The sequence below is a fragment of the Notechis scutatus genome, chromosome 10 (assembly GCF_049901735.1).
Source record: "Notechis scutatus isolate UNSWTSFEM ecotype Mainland chromosome 10, rNotScu1.2, whole genome shotgun sequence".
NCBI lineage: Eukaryota > Metazoa > Chordata > Lepidosauria > Squamata > Elapidae > Notechis > Notechis scutatus.
The window spans coordinates 4776289-4791511 of record NC_142018.1 but is presented as its reverse complement, the minus strand read 5'-3'; the positions used below and the strand labels follow the sequence as shown (position 1 = coordinate 4791511).

Genomic DNA, 15223 nt, shown 5'->3' with positions numbered 1-15223 from the left:
CCTGCTTAAGGGGACAGTCATGACAAACAGACAAAAGAAAGTAGGCCAGAATCCATACCCATAGTCCTTGATTATCTGAGGTCGTGGTCCATTTAACATGGTCTCGGGTGGCTGTGGCACATGGGGCTGCTGTACCCGGTTGAGGCTGTTCTGCCGGCTTCCCACTGCTGAGGGCCTGAAGATCTGATCCTGGACCTGGGTGGCCACCAGCACCACCTCTTTGTTCTCGGGGGCCAGATGTGTGGCTGGAACCATCATCTGTTGGCCAGGATGGTTAGGACTGGCTGGGTAGGAATGATCAGCTACATCGGAGGCGTAAGATCTGTTGCAGACAAAAACACCAAGAGGTTGTACACCTGGAGGGCAGGGATGGAGGGACGAGCAGAGGATCCAATTGATGGGAGGGATTTGATGGTATCTATCACCTCTTGGAACCAAGGGTTTGGTGTGCCAAAAGCCGTACTCTTGAAATGTGCAAGCATGGAGTAGGAGGAGGAGGAGGAGGAGGAGGTGGGGGAGGAGGAGGAGGAGGAGGAGGAGGAGAAGGAGATGAAGGTAGAGATGAAGGAGAAAGAGGAGGAGGAGGTGGGGAAGGAGATGAAGGAAAAGAAGGGGGAAGAGATGGGGAAGGAGATGAAGGTAGAGATGGGGGAGGAGGAGGAGGAGGTGGAGAAGGAGATGAAGGTAGAGATGGGGAGGAGGAGGAGGAGGTGGAGAAGGAGATGAAGGTAGAGATGAAGGAGAAAGAGGAGGAGGAGGTGGGGAAGGAGATGAAGGAAAAGAAGGGGGAGGAGATGGGGAAGGAGATGAAGGTAGAGATGGGGAGGAGGAGGAGGAAGAGGAAGAGATGAAGGAGAAGGAGGAGGAGGTGGAGAAGGAGATGAAGGTAGAGATGAAGGAGAAAGAGGAGGAGGAGGTGGGGAAGGAGATAGAAGGAAAAGAAGGGGAGGAGATGGGGAAGGAGATGAAGGTAGAGATGGGGGAGGAGGAGGAGGAGGTGGAGAAGGAGATGAAGGTAGAGATGAAGGAGAAAGAGGAGGAGGTGGAGAAGGAGATGAAGGTAGAGATGAAGGAGAAAGAGGAGGAGGAGGTGGGGAAGGAGATGAAGGAAAAGAAGGGGGAGGAGATGGGGAAGGAGATGAAGGAAAAGAAGGGGGAGGAGATGGGGAAGGAGATGAAGGTAGAGATGGGGGAGGAGGAGGAGGAGGTGGAGAAGGAGATGAAGGTAGAGATGGGGAGGAGGAGGAGGAGGTGGAGAAGGAGATGAAGGTAGAGATGAAGGAGAAAGAGGAGGAGGAGGTGGGGAAGGAGATGAAGGAAAAGAAGGGGGAGGAGATGGGGAAGGAGATGAAGGTAGAGATGGGGGAGGAGGTGGAGGAGGTGGAGAAGGAGATGAAGGTAGAGATGGGGGGAGGAGGAGGAGGAGGTGGAGAAGGAGATGAAGGTAGAGATGAAGGAGAAAGAGGGAGGAGGAGGTGGGGAAGGAGATGAAGGAAAAGAAGGGGAGGAGATGGGGAAGGAGATGAAGGTAGAGATGGGGGAGGAGGAGGAGGAGGTGGAGAAGGAGATGAAGGTAGAGATGAAGGAGAAAGAGGAGGAGGAGGTGGGGAAGGAGATGAAGGAAAAGAAGGGGAGGAGATGGGGAAGGAGATGAAGGTAGAGATGGGGGAGGAGGAGGAGGAGGTGGAGAAGGAGATGAAGGTAGAGATGAAGGAGAAAGAGGAGGAGGAGGTGGGGAAGGAGATGAAGGAAAAGAAGGGGGAGGAGATGGGGAAGGAGATGAAGGTAGAGATGGGGGAGGAGGAGGAGGAGGTGGAGAAGGAGATGAAGGTAGAGAGGGGGAGGAGGAAGAGGAAGAGATGAAGGAAAAGGAGGAGGAGGTGGAGAAGGAGATGAAGGTAGAGATGAAGGAGAAAGAGGAGGAGGTGGGGAAGGAGATGAAGGAAAAGAAGGGGAGGAGATGGGGAAGGAGATGAAGGTAGAGATGGGGAGGAGGAGGAGGAGGTGGAGAAGGAGATGAAGGTAGAGATGGGGAGGAGGAGGAGGAAGAGATGAAGGAGAAGGAGGAGGAGGTGGAGAAGGAGATGAAGGTAGAGATGAAGGAGAAAGAGGAGGAGGAGGAGGTGGGGAAGGAGATGAAGGAAAAGAAGGGGAGGAGATGGGGAAGGAGATGAAGGAAAAGAAGGGGAGGAGATGGGGAAGGAGATGAAGGTAGAGATGGAGGGGGACAAAGAAGAGATGAAGGAGAAGGAGGTGGTGGAGAAGAAAGAAGAGAAGGTAGAAGAGTAAGAGGAATAGAGTGTGCAGGGAGATGAAAATAGAGGGAAAGAGGAAGAGGAAAGGAAAGGAAGGGGAAGGAGCCAGATGGAAAGCATGCAGCAAAGGTGGTGCAAGCACAATATGTTCCCAATGGTGCCATTAACCGCTCAGCTCAGCCCCACATCAACCCAGCCAACCCCTCGCCCCAATTCAGCCATCCCTGAGCAGCAGATATTGGGACCCATTCTTTGGAAGACAAGCACTGATTTCACTGGTCCTACCCAAGAGGCAGGCTCTCTTCCATACAAGCATCCCCAGAGCCATCGAAGGTCAAACCAAAGGGAAGCCAAAACCACAAAGCCAAGCAAGACAAGGCAGCCAACGCAACGGAAGGAGGCCAAGCGAGGTGTGTCATTCACAAAAACCTGCCTATTATCTGGGGACAGTGATCCTTCCGATGAAGCCATGTGATATGGGGATGGTGAGAACCTGTTATCTGGCCGGAATTCTTTATCGTAAGCCATCATGTTCCACTCCAGCCGCCGGTTGCGCGCCTTCCGCACTTTCTTCACCTCCCGGGTGGAATCCTCAACCAGTCGCTGCTCCTGGAGGGAGTTGGATGGGGAAGAAGGAAGAGCTATCAGCACCCCCCACCACGGAGAGCCCCTCCACCCCAGTTACAACACAGCGTACTCTACATCTGCCCCAATTGGTGAAGGGACATGGGGGAATGCTCTCCGTCCCACCTCACCCCTGCCGGGATCCCCACCCTGGACAAATGGCTGCAAAACTTGATGGAGTCAGCAGAGCGGGGCCAAATGGACGGCTCTGATTAAAGGAAAGAAGACCATTAATTTTGCTTCTATGTGGAAACCACTCCTGGACTTTGTGCTTGAGGAAGGGTGGGGGGAAATGGAACTTTTAATCTTGGGCTTTGCTGATTAGATAGACTTGACAATATAGAAATAGCTAGTATATGTTATCATATAAAACAAAAACGTTGAGGTTCTATGTTATTACCTTATCCTACTTGTCAGAATATATGAATGAACTGGAAGAGAGCATGGTACCAAGGTCAGCCAATGAATAGGCATAGCAACTTAGTCAGCCAATGAGGACTGTTTGGAAACTGAAACTAGAAGTAGCCTAGGCATGGCTCTATATGAAGCTCTGCAGCTCTGAAGCTATGTTGAGCTCCGAGTCTATCTATTGAAGATGAAACTGCTTCTCTCCTCTGCTGTGTGTCTTGCTTGCCTGCTGAACTAAAGGGAAACTGAGGTCTGTTTCTGAACTCCTGAGTTGCTGCTGTTCTGCTCTGCTGAAGCTGAGTTGCTTGTGACATGTCTGCTTCTGTTTGAGTTTGTTCCGAGATGGAGAAATCTACAATTGGTATTGTAAAATTTATTTAATATGTTTATAAAGATGTTAAATGAAGCTATCAGCCATCCGTGTTTACTTTTCTGGTGCTGAATGTATGCTGTAAAACTCTGAACACTACTGAACCAAAAGGAGTCATAAGTGAACACTTGTCTTTTAGTTCAGGGGTCTCCAACCTTGGCAACTTTAAGACTTGTGGACTTCAACTCCAGAATTCAACTTTAAGACTTGTGGACTTCAACTCCCAGAATTCAACTTTAAGACTTGTGGACTTCAACTCCAGAATTCAACTTTAAGACTTGTGGACTTCAACTCCCAGAATTCAACTTTAAGACTTGTGGACTTCAACTCCCAGAATTCAACATTAAGACTTGTGGACTTCAACTCCCAGAATTCAACTTTAAGACTTGTGGACTTCAACTCCCAGAATTCAACTTTACGACTTGTGGACTTCAACTCCCAGAATTCAACTTTAAGACTTGTGGACTTCAACTCCAGAAGTTGAAGTCCACAAGTCTTAAAGTGGCCAAGGTTGGAGACCCCCATTTTAGTTCATTAGGGTTGTAAAATCAGGATCAACTCACTTAACCACCTGATCCCAACTGTAGATGTAAGTCGAGGACTACCTGGCCTAGCTATCAGGAATTCCAGGTTCTGCAGCTGTTCTTACCTTCTGCCTGCGTTTCTCTTTCCTCTTGTCTTCTGTGGCTTGCAACATCTTCTCTTTCCACAAGTTAAAGAAATACGATGGGTCCGTATAGAATTTTAAGCCATCTTTCTTATCGTCTCTGAAATAGCAAGCAGGAGGAAAGGAGGGCAAGAAAGAGAGAAAGGAAAGAAGGAAGGAAGGAAGGAAGGAAGGGAGAATTGCTTATGATGGGCAGAGATGCAGCATACCTACTATCGGTTTGATTCTTGCCCTGAGAAGCTCAGTCAAGTGAAGGGAACCTTATGTAGTTGGTTTTAATTTCAGAGTAACAGAAGAATTTTTAAAAAACAAAGATGGTAAAAATAAATTTGCTTCTGCAACAGAACATTTTAATCATCATAGATACTCAAGAAAAATTTCAATATTCCGGGAGCTTGATGTTAACACAAAGCTCCAAACAAAGAGAAAATAAAGAAATTATAGGAAAACATAAGGAGGAGGAGGTTGAGGGGAAAGAGGGGAGCGTAGAGATGAAGGAGGAGAAGGAGGAAGAGGTGAAAGAGAAGGAGGAGGCAATGACGGGGGAAGGAGATGAAGGTAGAGATGGATGAGGAGGAGATCATGAGGGAAGGGGGGAGGGGAGGAGATGTAGAAGGAGAGAGGGAAAGGCAGAGGGAGAAGAAGAAGGGAGGAGGAGGAAGAAGAGGAAGAGGAAGAGGAGCAGAATGGTGGAATCCGCAAGACCATTGAGATGCAGCATCCTGCAAGTCCCACTTTTACAGAGTTACTGTATTCTACACTGTGTGCAAAATAAATACTCCCTTGAAATTTGGGCAACTGAGAGTTGCTTCGTTCATGAAGAAAGAGAGAGAAAATTACTCAATGCAAGAGGCTTTAAGCAATAATACTCCAGATGTTTCCTTTGTTGTAAGCCGCCTAGAGTCGCCTCAAAGTTAAGATGAGCAGCATATAAACTTAATAAAACAAACAAATCAAGAAATCCCCACCCTTGTCACAATCTAAGTGATGAGTTGATAATAAACTTTGGAAGGTTGCTGTATCCCTCCCCCAAGGCTTCCCTGGATTTTCTGAGCCCCTGAGTTGCTGCTCTCCTCTGCGGAAGCTGAGTTGCTTGTAACATGTCTGCTTCTGTTTGAGTTTGCTCCATGGTGGAGAAATCTACAACTGGTATTGTAAAATTCATTTAATATGTTTATAAAGACATTAAATGAAGCATCAGGCAGCTGTGGACTTCAACTCCCAGAATTCAACTTTAAGACTTGTGGACTTCAACTCCCAGAATTCAACTTTAAGACTTGTGGACTTCAACTCCCAGAATTCAACTTTAAGACTTGTGGACTTCAACTCCCAGAATTCAACTTTAAGACTTGTGGACTTCAACTTTGTTGTCGTAAAGACCTCTGGGCACCAACCTCCAGGCTGTCCCTGGTCAAAGTCCTTCCTCTAAGACAGGGGCCTCCAACCTGGGCCACTTTAAGACTTGTGGACTTCAGCTCCCAGAATTCCCCAGCCAGCTGGCTGGGGAATTCTGGGAACTGAAGTCCACAAGTCTTAAAGTGGCCCAGGTTGGAGGCCCCTGCTCTGCGTTGTAATGGATGCAAAGCCACCAACAGTGTCCCTCCCTGCATTCTACCTGTATGGAGTGAGGATATTTAAGGGCGGAGGCTTATCACAACGGTGGTACATCTCCATCACAGGATTGGGGATCGAATTGCGCGACACCACCTGCTGGTTCTGGATGGTAGAGCTCTTGAAAGCTTTCCTCATGTTGATATCCTGCAGGGAGACTGGGAGACACAAACCAGGCCCTCTTTAGGATATGCTCATGACTCTATCTCATACACAAAACACACAGGCACACAGGCACATGCATACGGCCCCCTGCAAAACCTGCTGGATATCCCAAAGGTGCTTTTTCAAGAGGCAACAGGACTTTGTTTTTCCTTGAAGACATTTCACTTTTCATCCAAGAAGCTTCTCCAGTTCTGACTGAATGCCAGAGGATGGAAGGATTTATATTCCTTGCAGTCCTCTGGTCGTTAGCACTCTTTCTGAGAGTCATTGAGGCCACTTCCACAATCAATTGCACTATTCAGGTGACTCTTAAGGCAGAGGTCTTCAAACTTGGCAACTTTAAGACTTGTGGACTTCAACTCCCAGAATTCTCCAGCCAGCATAGCTGAAGTCCACAAAGTTGCCAAGTTTGGAGACCTCTGCTCTAAGGGCACAGATAAACCTCCATGTTTATCAATGACTCTCAGAAAGAGGACTAACAACCAGGGACTGCTAGAAGGATCAATCCTTCTATCCTCCACCATTCAGCCAGAACTGAAGAAGCTTCTTGGATGAGAAGTGGAGCATCTTCAAGGAAAAGCAAAGTCCAATTGCCTCTTGAAAAAAACACCTTTGGGACAATCTTGACCTGGATGGTTGAGAATCTCCATAACCAACCTGCTGGATAGTTGGTGCAAGATATTGACACAGTTACCAACAATTTTAAATGTGATTTTATTAATAACTGATTTTTAGCCAGCAGATGACAGGAAGCAGAAAGACTGTCATAAATAAAATATATATTATTATATTGTGTGCTATGCAGAAAGCTAAGAAAAAAAATAAGTCTACAGCATTAAGACTAAATAACTCACTATAAGTTGGGGTTGAGGAGAGAGGGATCTTCTGATAGATAGATAGATAGATAGATAGATAGATAGATAGATAGATAGATAGATAGATAGATAGATAGATAGATAGATAGATAGATAGATAGATAGATAGATAGATAGATAGATAGCAGATAGATAGATAGATAGATAGATAGATAGATAGATAGATAGATAGATGATAGATAGATAGATAGATAGATAGATAGATAGATAGATAGATAGATAGATAGATAGATAGATAGCTGATAGATAGCAGATAGATAGATAGATAGATAGATAGATAGATAGATAGATAGATAGATAGATAGATAGAATTCTTTATTGGCTTAGTGTGATTGGACACACAAGGAATTTGTCTTGGTGCAAATGCTCTCACTATGCATAAAAGATACATTTGTCAAGAGTCAAGAACCATCAGGTACAACACTTAATGATAGTCATAAGGTACAATAAGCAATCAAATCATACTAGGAAACAGTCAATCTACTATCAAGGCTGGCTGGATTTTGCACATAATCTCAGACAATATGGCCATGCCATGACTTACAAAGTCATCTTTGCCAGAATATAATAAGGAGGCATTGAAGGGGATGTGGGAGGGGATGATATTTCTCAAAGAGTGGATGAAATATGACTCATACAGAGAGAAAAAGAGAAAAAAGGCTAGCCTGAACAATAAAAATCTATTCAATCTGACCAGCCTCTCAAAGGTGCTTTTTCAAAAGGCAATTGGACTTTGTTTTCCCTTGAAGACGTTTCGCTTCTCATCCAAGAAGCTTCTTCAGTTCTGATTGAATGTGGAGAATGGAAGGATTTATACTCCTTGCAGGTATCAGGTCGTTTCATCTTCCACCATTCAGTCAGAACAGAAGAAGCTTCTTGGATGAGAAGGGAAATGTCTTCAAGGGAAAACAAAGTCCAGTGGCCTTTTGAAAAAGCACCTTTGGGGCAACCAAGACCTGGATGACTAAGAATCTTCCTAAATCTGACCATAATTCAGTACCTTCTTCTACGGTGGAGTCCAGCTGAGTGACCTTGATCACCAAAAGATCCACCCGTTCCTGCAAGGAGTTCATCCGCAAATAAAAGCTGTTGGCTTCGTTGAAGAGTTCTCCAAAAATATCTTCAGCATGTCTGCCTGGGAGGAAGAATTAAAAGAGAAGCCCATTTGAGGTCTGAAGAGATAGAGATGGCCTTCAAAAACGGTTTTGGGAAACTGGAAGGAGAAGCCAACCTTAAACAACGGGGTAAGATGTTCTAGATTAGTATTTCTCAACCTGGGTGACTTTAAGATGTGTGGCCTACTCTATTTGCATGGGGTTTGTTCTGTAAGTTCTGAGTATCACTGTTGTCAGTTGAGAAGACACTCTAGGACAGAAGTCTCCAACCTTGGCAACTTTAAGCCTTAGCTGACTTCAACTCCCAGAATTCCCCAGTCAGCTTTGCTTTGAATTGTGGGAGTTGAAGGCCACACATCTTAAAGTCACCCAGGTTGAGAAACCCTGTTCCAGATGGTATCCATGGCTGGTACTGTTCCTCGTTTGGGCTAATAACGCTCTCACTAGTCAGCTAATCAGATACAGGTAGTCTTTGGCTTATGACCACAATTTCTTTTGCTAAGCGAGACCGTGGTTAAGTGAGTTTTGCCCCATTTTGCAACCTTTCTTCCTAGAGTTGTTAAGTGAATCACTGTAGTTAAGTTAGTAACATGGTTGTTAAGTGAATCTGGCTTCCCCATTGACTTTACTTGTCAGAAGTACTTCCGTGGTCATGACTACAAGCCGATGTGCATGGGAAAGCTGTTCCCTTCCCACCAAAGTGGTACCTATTTATCTACTCGCATTAGCATGCTCTTTTTAGCTGTTAGATGAACAGGAGCTGGAGCAAGTAACAGGAGCTTACCCTGTCACATGCTGCTTGGGCCTCAAACTGCTAACCTTCTTGTTGACAAGCCCTGCATCTTAGCCACCAGGCCACTGTGCCCCCTTTAGGTGGGGAAGCATCCCTGGCATTCACCTATTCTCTCTCAAGACGATTCCCTTCTAGATGTCAGTGTTTTGAAGACACACGGGAACCCCCTTTTGGAACTCTGCTGTGGAAAAAGGTGCACGGACGCCATCCTTCAATACCAGCTGACCTTCAAAAGCCGCTGTTGACTTTGCAGCTAATTAATCGATACAGGCAAACAAGAGCAATTCCAGAGGAAAGGGCTCGTCCCTAATCAATGTAAGCAAACTCCAGTTTGATCCTGGTTTTTGAACTGTTGGATGGACCTAGTGCAGGGGTCTCCAACCATGGCCGCTTTAAGACTTGGGGTGCTGAAGTCCACAAGTCTTAAAGTGGCCAAGGTTGGAGACCTCTGGTCTGGTGCTTAAGGCACCAGGACAGAAACTGGGAGTTCTGGTCCTGCCTTAGGCATAAAAGACAGTTGGGTGACGTTGGGCCAGTCACTCTCTCTCTCTTAGCCCAGCCCACCTCACAGGGTGGTTGTTGTGGAGAAAATAGGAAAAGATAATCCTCAACTTTCAACCACAATTGAGCCCAACATTTCTGTTACTAAGGGAGACATTTGTAAATGAATTTGGTCCCATTTTATGACCTTTCTTGCCACAGTTGTTAAATGAATCACTGCAATTGTTAAATTCTTATGGTTGTGAAGTGAATGTGGCTTCCCACATTGACACTTTGCTTGTGAGGTGGTTACAGAAAGTGATCCCATGACCCTGGGACAAGGCAACCATCCTCAGTAGGAACCACCTGGACTTTGATCACGTGACCGTGGGGAGGATGCAACCGTCATAAGTGTGAAAAACGGTCACAAGCCACTTTTTTTTCAGAGCCCTTGTCATTGTTGGAAGTCAAGGGCTGCCTGCATTAGGTTTGTTCACCGTCTTGATAGTTATTTCCAAAGCTGGTTGAGGAATTCTGGGAATTGAAGTCTACAAGTCTTAAAGTTGCCATGTTTGGAGACCTCTGACCTAGTGGGGCAATTTCTAGTCCTTGGGAAAGCACAAAACTGTAATACGATGTCTTGCTTTGTTGGTCACCTGACTTTGCCCCAGGAAGGGGATCAAAATAATCCACAACCCTGAAGAAAAGTGCAAAACTGTTTTTCTTTTAAACCAAATCAGATGTGAAATAATGGTGACTTGTTATGCCTCAAATCCTGCATACACACACAGACACACACACACATTCCCCAATGTTGGGCAAAAGGCAAATGACGCTGTTTGTATTTCGCAAATAATATTAAGCAGCCAGGTTTTCATAATCCATCTTAAAATGGGTTCAGGCTGCTGAGAATTTTGGATAGGTGTTTTGGAAAAGGTCCAGAATCTAGTTCCTTCTTTTTCCAGTTCTTCTGATAAAAATGTTAAAAACATCAATTTTATTATATTTTTTTATCTTGCAGCATCCAATCAATAGGTAAAGTATAAATAAGGAGAAAAAGAAACTATCAATGTGGGAATATGGAGAGATGCAACTAAGGTTGGTTCCATTTGGGTATCAAGAGAGAATTTCATGAGTTTGCAGAGAGAGTAAACAATATTTTCACTTTATTCTGACAGCTTGTCTCAATACAGGTAATTCCTCAACCTACAACCACAATTGAGCCCCACATTTCTGCTGTTAAGTGAGACATTTGTTAAGTGAATTTTGCCCCATTTTACGACCTTTCTTGCCACAGTTGTTAAATGAATCACTGCAGTTTATAAGTTATTAACTTGGTTGTTAAGTGAATCTGGTTTCCCCATTGACTTTGCTTGTCAGAAGGTCACAAAAGGGGATCATGTGACCCCGGGACAAAGCAATGGTCATAAGTAAGAACCATTTGCCGAGCATCTGATTTTTGATCACATGATTATGGGGATGCTACAAAGGTTGTAACAGTGAAAAATGGTCGTAAGTCACTTTTTTCAGTGCTGTTGTAACTTTGAACAGTGAGTAAGTGAACTGTTGTAAGTCGAGGAGTACCTGCACATTACTTTAGCCTGATTACTAAATTAGGGTTAATGCAACAGACTGAACCAAATGAGTAGCCTCCAGCCCCCTAATCATTCTTGTTGTTCTTCTCTGCACTCTTTCCAGAGCCTCAACATCATTTTTATATTGTGGTGACCAGAACTAGATGTAGTATTCCAAGCATGGCCTTACTAAGGCTTTACAAAGTAGAGTAGTAATAGAACTTCACGTGTTCTTGATTCTACCCCTCCATTAATGTAGCTTAGAATTACATTTCAACTTGGTTGAAAGCCACCTAGGGTTGCCTCTTGGCAGGATGGTGGCACATACATTAAATAAAAATTATTAAATTAAATTAAGATTCGTGGAACTGAAAGGGACTTGTTTAGACTCTCAAGGCCAACTCCCTCTGAGCCACGCCCTAATTCGGTCTGCTTCGACAAACAGGCATGAAGGAGGTTGTGTGAAACCTGCCCACTTACTGAGGCTTCCCAACTGTTTAATGATGGCAGCCAAAGTGCTGTTGGTCACACACTCCAACTCGCTGGTCACCCCATCAGGAAGGGCCCCCCGGCAAAGATGGCGGGGCTCGATATTGCGCTTCACCAACGGCATCTTGGCAAGGAGTCAGTGGACCAAGCCTGCGATAAAGAGAAGAGAGAAGGTCTCATTTTCTGAAATGTCATTTCCAAGGTGCCTTCACTAAGAACTGAAATTTAATAAGTGGGGCTCTTGGGGCTCTCTTGAGCTTGGTTGTTTTCTTGCAGACGTTTCATGACCCAAGTAGGTCACATCATCAGTGCTAGAAGAGAGAGGGGTTATAGGAAAGGAGAGAAGGAGGGAGGGAGGGAGGAGGAGGAAGAGGAGGAGAACAACTGTGGAGCCCATGGTGCTCTCTAAGCTTGGTTATTTTCTTGCTGACGTTTCAATACCCAACTAGATGACATCATCAATTTAATAAGTAAGGGGGAAAAGAAAGTACCCAAAATTAACATGAGAATATGAAGAGATGCATTCACGTTTGGTTACATTTGGGTACCAAGAAGGATTTTCATGAGTTTGCAGAGAGACAATAAATAAGTAATACTTTCATTCTATGGGACAGCTCAGATCCCTTTCTTGAAGGCTGTCTCCAATTTTGGAATCCGGTACATTATTTTAGCTTGATTACTGGATCATCCCATTTCCTGGGTTATTTCAATAGGCTGAACCATGAATAAGCCAAATGAGTTGAGTGCATGCAACTTAAACCCTCACATACCTTACATACCACGTTCAAAACAAACCAAAGTCTGAATGTTGGCTATTGCATCTACTGGTACCAGGTTTGTGAATAGTTCTCATAAAGCTTTGCCAGGGAGATGGAAACTGACCCCAAAATCAAGGAATAGATTTGGTAGCTGAGATGGGAACTAAATCAGGGGTTTCTCCACTTTAGAATGTTAAGATGTGAGGACTTCCAACTCCCAGAATTCTGGGGATCGAAGTCCTCCTATCTTAAAGTTGCTGGGATTGAAAGGATTGGTTTAATCCTTTCATCATTTTACATTACCAGCCTTCTTTTATTATGCAAAAATAACAGAAACAAACAGCCAAGAATCCGAGAGCAGAGTTTGTGCCCTCGGGCATAAAAGCAATCTCAGAGGCAAACGGGGTTCAAAAGGAACCTTTACTCTCTTTCTGTGTGGCTTGATCAGCTCCCAATCCTTTTCTCAGCATGTTCTCAACTTGTGGACTTCAACTCCCAGAATCCCTCAGCCAGCAGACCAGGGGTCTCCAACCTGGGCTACTTTAAGCTTTGCTGGCTGAGGAATTCTGGGAGTTGAAGCCCACGAGTCTTAAAGTGGCCAAGGTTGGAGAGTCCTGCTCAAGAGAATATTGTCCATCCTTATAAAGGAAGCCCAGTTGCTTTGAGTGAGGAGCAGCAAAATAAATCAGACACCCACATGACCCATCATCCTTGACCGTCAGCACAAACTTCCTAGCAGGGGAACTCAAGCATCAAGTGGTGTCCAATTTCTTGGTGGCTCTAAAAGCAGGGGGTCAAACTCAAGGCCCATAGGCTGAATCAGGCCCATGGGGTGCTTCGATTTGGCCCGTGGGGCCATCCTGGAAACAGTGAAGGACCAGCCACAGTGCCTCTGCCGGCAAAAACGGAGCCCAGGTGCCCCCGACAAAGGTGATGTAGAGCTTGCCACGCCCATCCTGGCCACGCCCACCCACCCTGAGGTCAGACACAACCCTGATGCAGCCCTCGATGAAATCCAGTTTGACAGCCCTGCTCTAAAAGATGCTGGAGACTCTAACGTTGAGAGAGCATAACAGATAGATTTTGACTTACAAGCAAAATTGAGACCAGAATGTCTGTTGCTAAATGTTGCTAGGAGAGTCATGTCTGATTTGATGCTCTTTGTGCCATGGTTGTTAAGTGAATCACTGTAGCTGTACTAAGTTCCACTGCTAGTCAAAGAGGGGAATTGATGGAGCAGAAACAAATCTGGGTTTCCTACCCTTATTCTCAGGCTCTTTAACAGGACATACATTCAATTTCCATCTACTAAGATTGTCGGCCAAGCAGGTAGAAAGATAGCCAGGGAAATTATTGAGTTGAAGAACACAAGTCTTAAAGTGGCCAAGGTTGGAGATCCCCTGTTCTAGATCCCTTCTTATGAAGGCTCCTCTCATATCCTACCAACTGACTGTCTTCTGGATTCCACAGATGGGTTACCAGACCTCACAGGGACAGGAAATATGCGAGAGGCTGCATTGAACGGCCCACTTGAAAGGAAGTGAAACTGCGGCCAATTAACAGGCCAGCACAAGCCCTCTTCTGCTCTCACGGGGTCAACTTGCTTGTCCCTGTCCAAAATAGAAGAAAAGAAAGGGGATGCACCAGAAACGACCAACAAGATGAACTCTGAGCTCCATCCTGTCCCAACGGAACTCTGCACAAAGACCCCCGAGAGGTTTGACCCCCGAGATTTCATGACAACATGGAAAGACTGTTTCCTTCTTCCCACTTCTATTCATGGAGCAGCTGGAGAAGGAAATCAGCTTTTGGGGAGGAGCTGAATGCAGAGCAACCCAGCTGGGCCTTGTTGAAATGCTTCTCTTTTTCAACCTTCTCCGGAAAGCTGGGTTTAGGCACGCCGAAAATCAGAATGTCAGCCTCCCCCAAGTTTTCTTGACATCTTTTGCTGCTGGCTTCCTGTCAGCTGCCATAGAGATGGGGGAGGGGTAATTTGTTATTGGGGGGTGGGAAAGGGTGCTAGAGAGTGAAGACATTTTCTGTGTGAACTAAAGAGGAGGGGATGCTTTCCTGCTTATTGTGCATCTGCATAGACTTAACTCTACTAAGCCAAGGATGACATACCAGATGAGTGAGAAACCACCTGAAGATAGCAACAGCAATAGCACTTAGACTCGTATACCACTTTATAGTGCTTTACAGCCCTCTCAAAGCGGTTTACAGAGTCAGCATATTGCCCCCAACAATTTGGGTGTGTGTATGTATATGTATGTATATATGGTATTCAGCTTTGTTCGGGTATTTTCCCACGTCATTATAGTTGTGCTTTTAAAGTTGTAGCAACGTTTCGGCAGAATCTCATCTGCCATCATCAGGCTTCTGCATTGTGTTCGTCTGTGAGTCAGACTTTTACAGTTGTTTCAGTTTTACTTCAGTTTTCAGTTTCAGCCATAGAGATTGAAAAAAGTCCTGAAAGCATGAATAGAAGAGATGCTTCCACCAGACTGCCAATTGTTTGGAAGCCTGCACTCACAAACAAAAAAATCTCCACACCACAAGCCAGGCAAACACCTGGGCACAAACAGATCCCCCCTGATACTTCCAGCTCAAACACACCCCAACCAGGCACCCAGATGAAACCTAGCTTCCTAATAAATGATAGCCGTCCATTTACTCAGAGCCAAGCTGCACTAAACGCCTCCAATACAGGAACACAATGTTACCAGCCAACCAAGACAAAAAAAGCCACAAAACAGACAGAAGATATTAGAAACACCAATCAAGCAAAACACAGCAAATTCCAAGACCAATAAACACAGACCAAGGCTCCCAACCAATCAGGATGAAGAAAAAACCATTCTGGCACAGCAGTAGGCTAGCCCCAAATTTAAAACTGAAACAACTGTAAAAGTCTGACTCACAGGCGAACACAATACAGAAGCCTGATGATGGCAGACGAGATTCTGCCGAAACGTTGCTACAACTTTAAAAACACAACTATAACGACGTGGGAAAATACCCGAACAACGCTGAATACCA

At 45.2% G+C, this 15223-nt stretch overlaps 1 protein-coding gene across 1 annotated transcript in view; it reads right to left on the bottom strand.

Annotated features, from left to right (window-relative positions):
- LOC113423895 (actin-binding protein WASF3-like) overlaps positions 1 to 11574 on the bottom strand; it is a 29853-nt gene extending 18279 nt beyond the window's left edge. The window contains 6 exon segments of the mRNA XM_087971978.1: positions 59 to 322; positions 2689 to 2864; positions 4307 to 4424; positions 5940 to 6093; positions 7976 to 8110; positions 11418 to 11574. Coding sequence (XP_087828104.1) covers positions 59 to 322; positions 2689 to 2864; positions 4307 to 4424; positions 5940 to 6093; positions 7976 to 8110; positions 11418 to 11550 — 980 coding nt within the window. The 5' untranslated portion in view covers positions 11551 to 11574.
- Positions 11575 to 15223: the final 3649 nt, after the last annotated feature.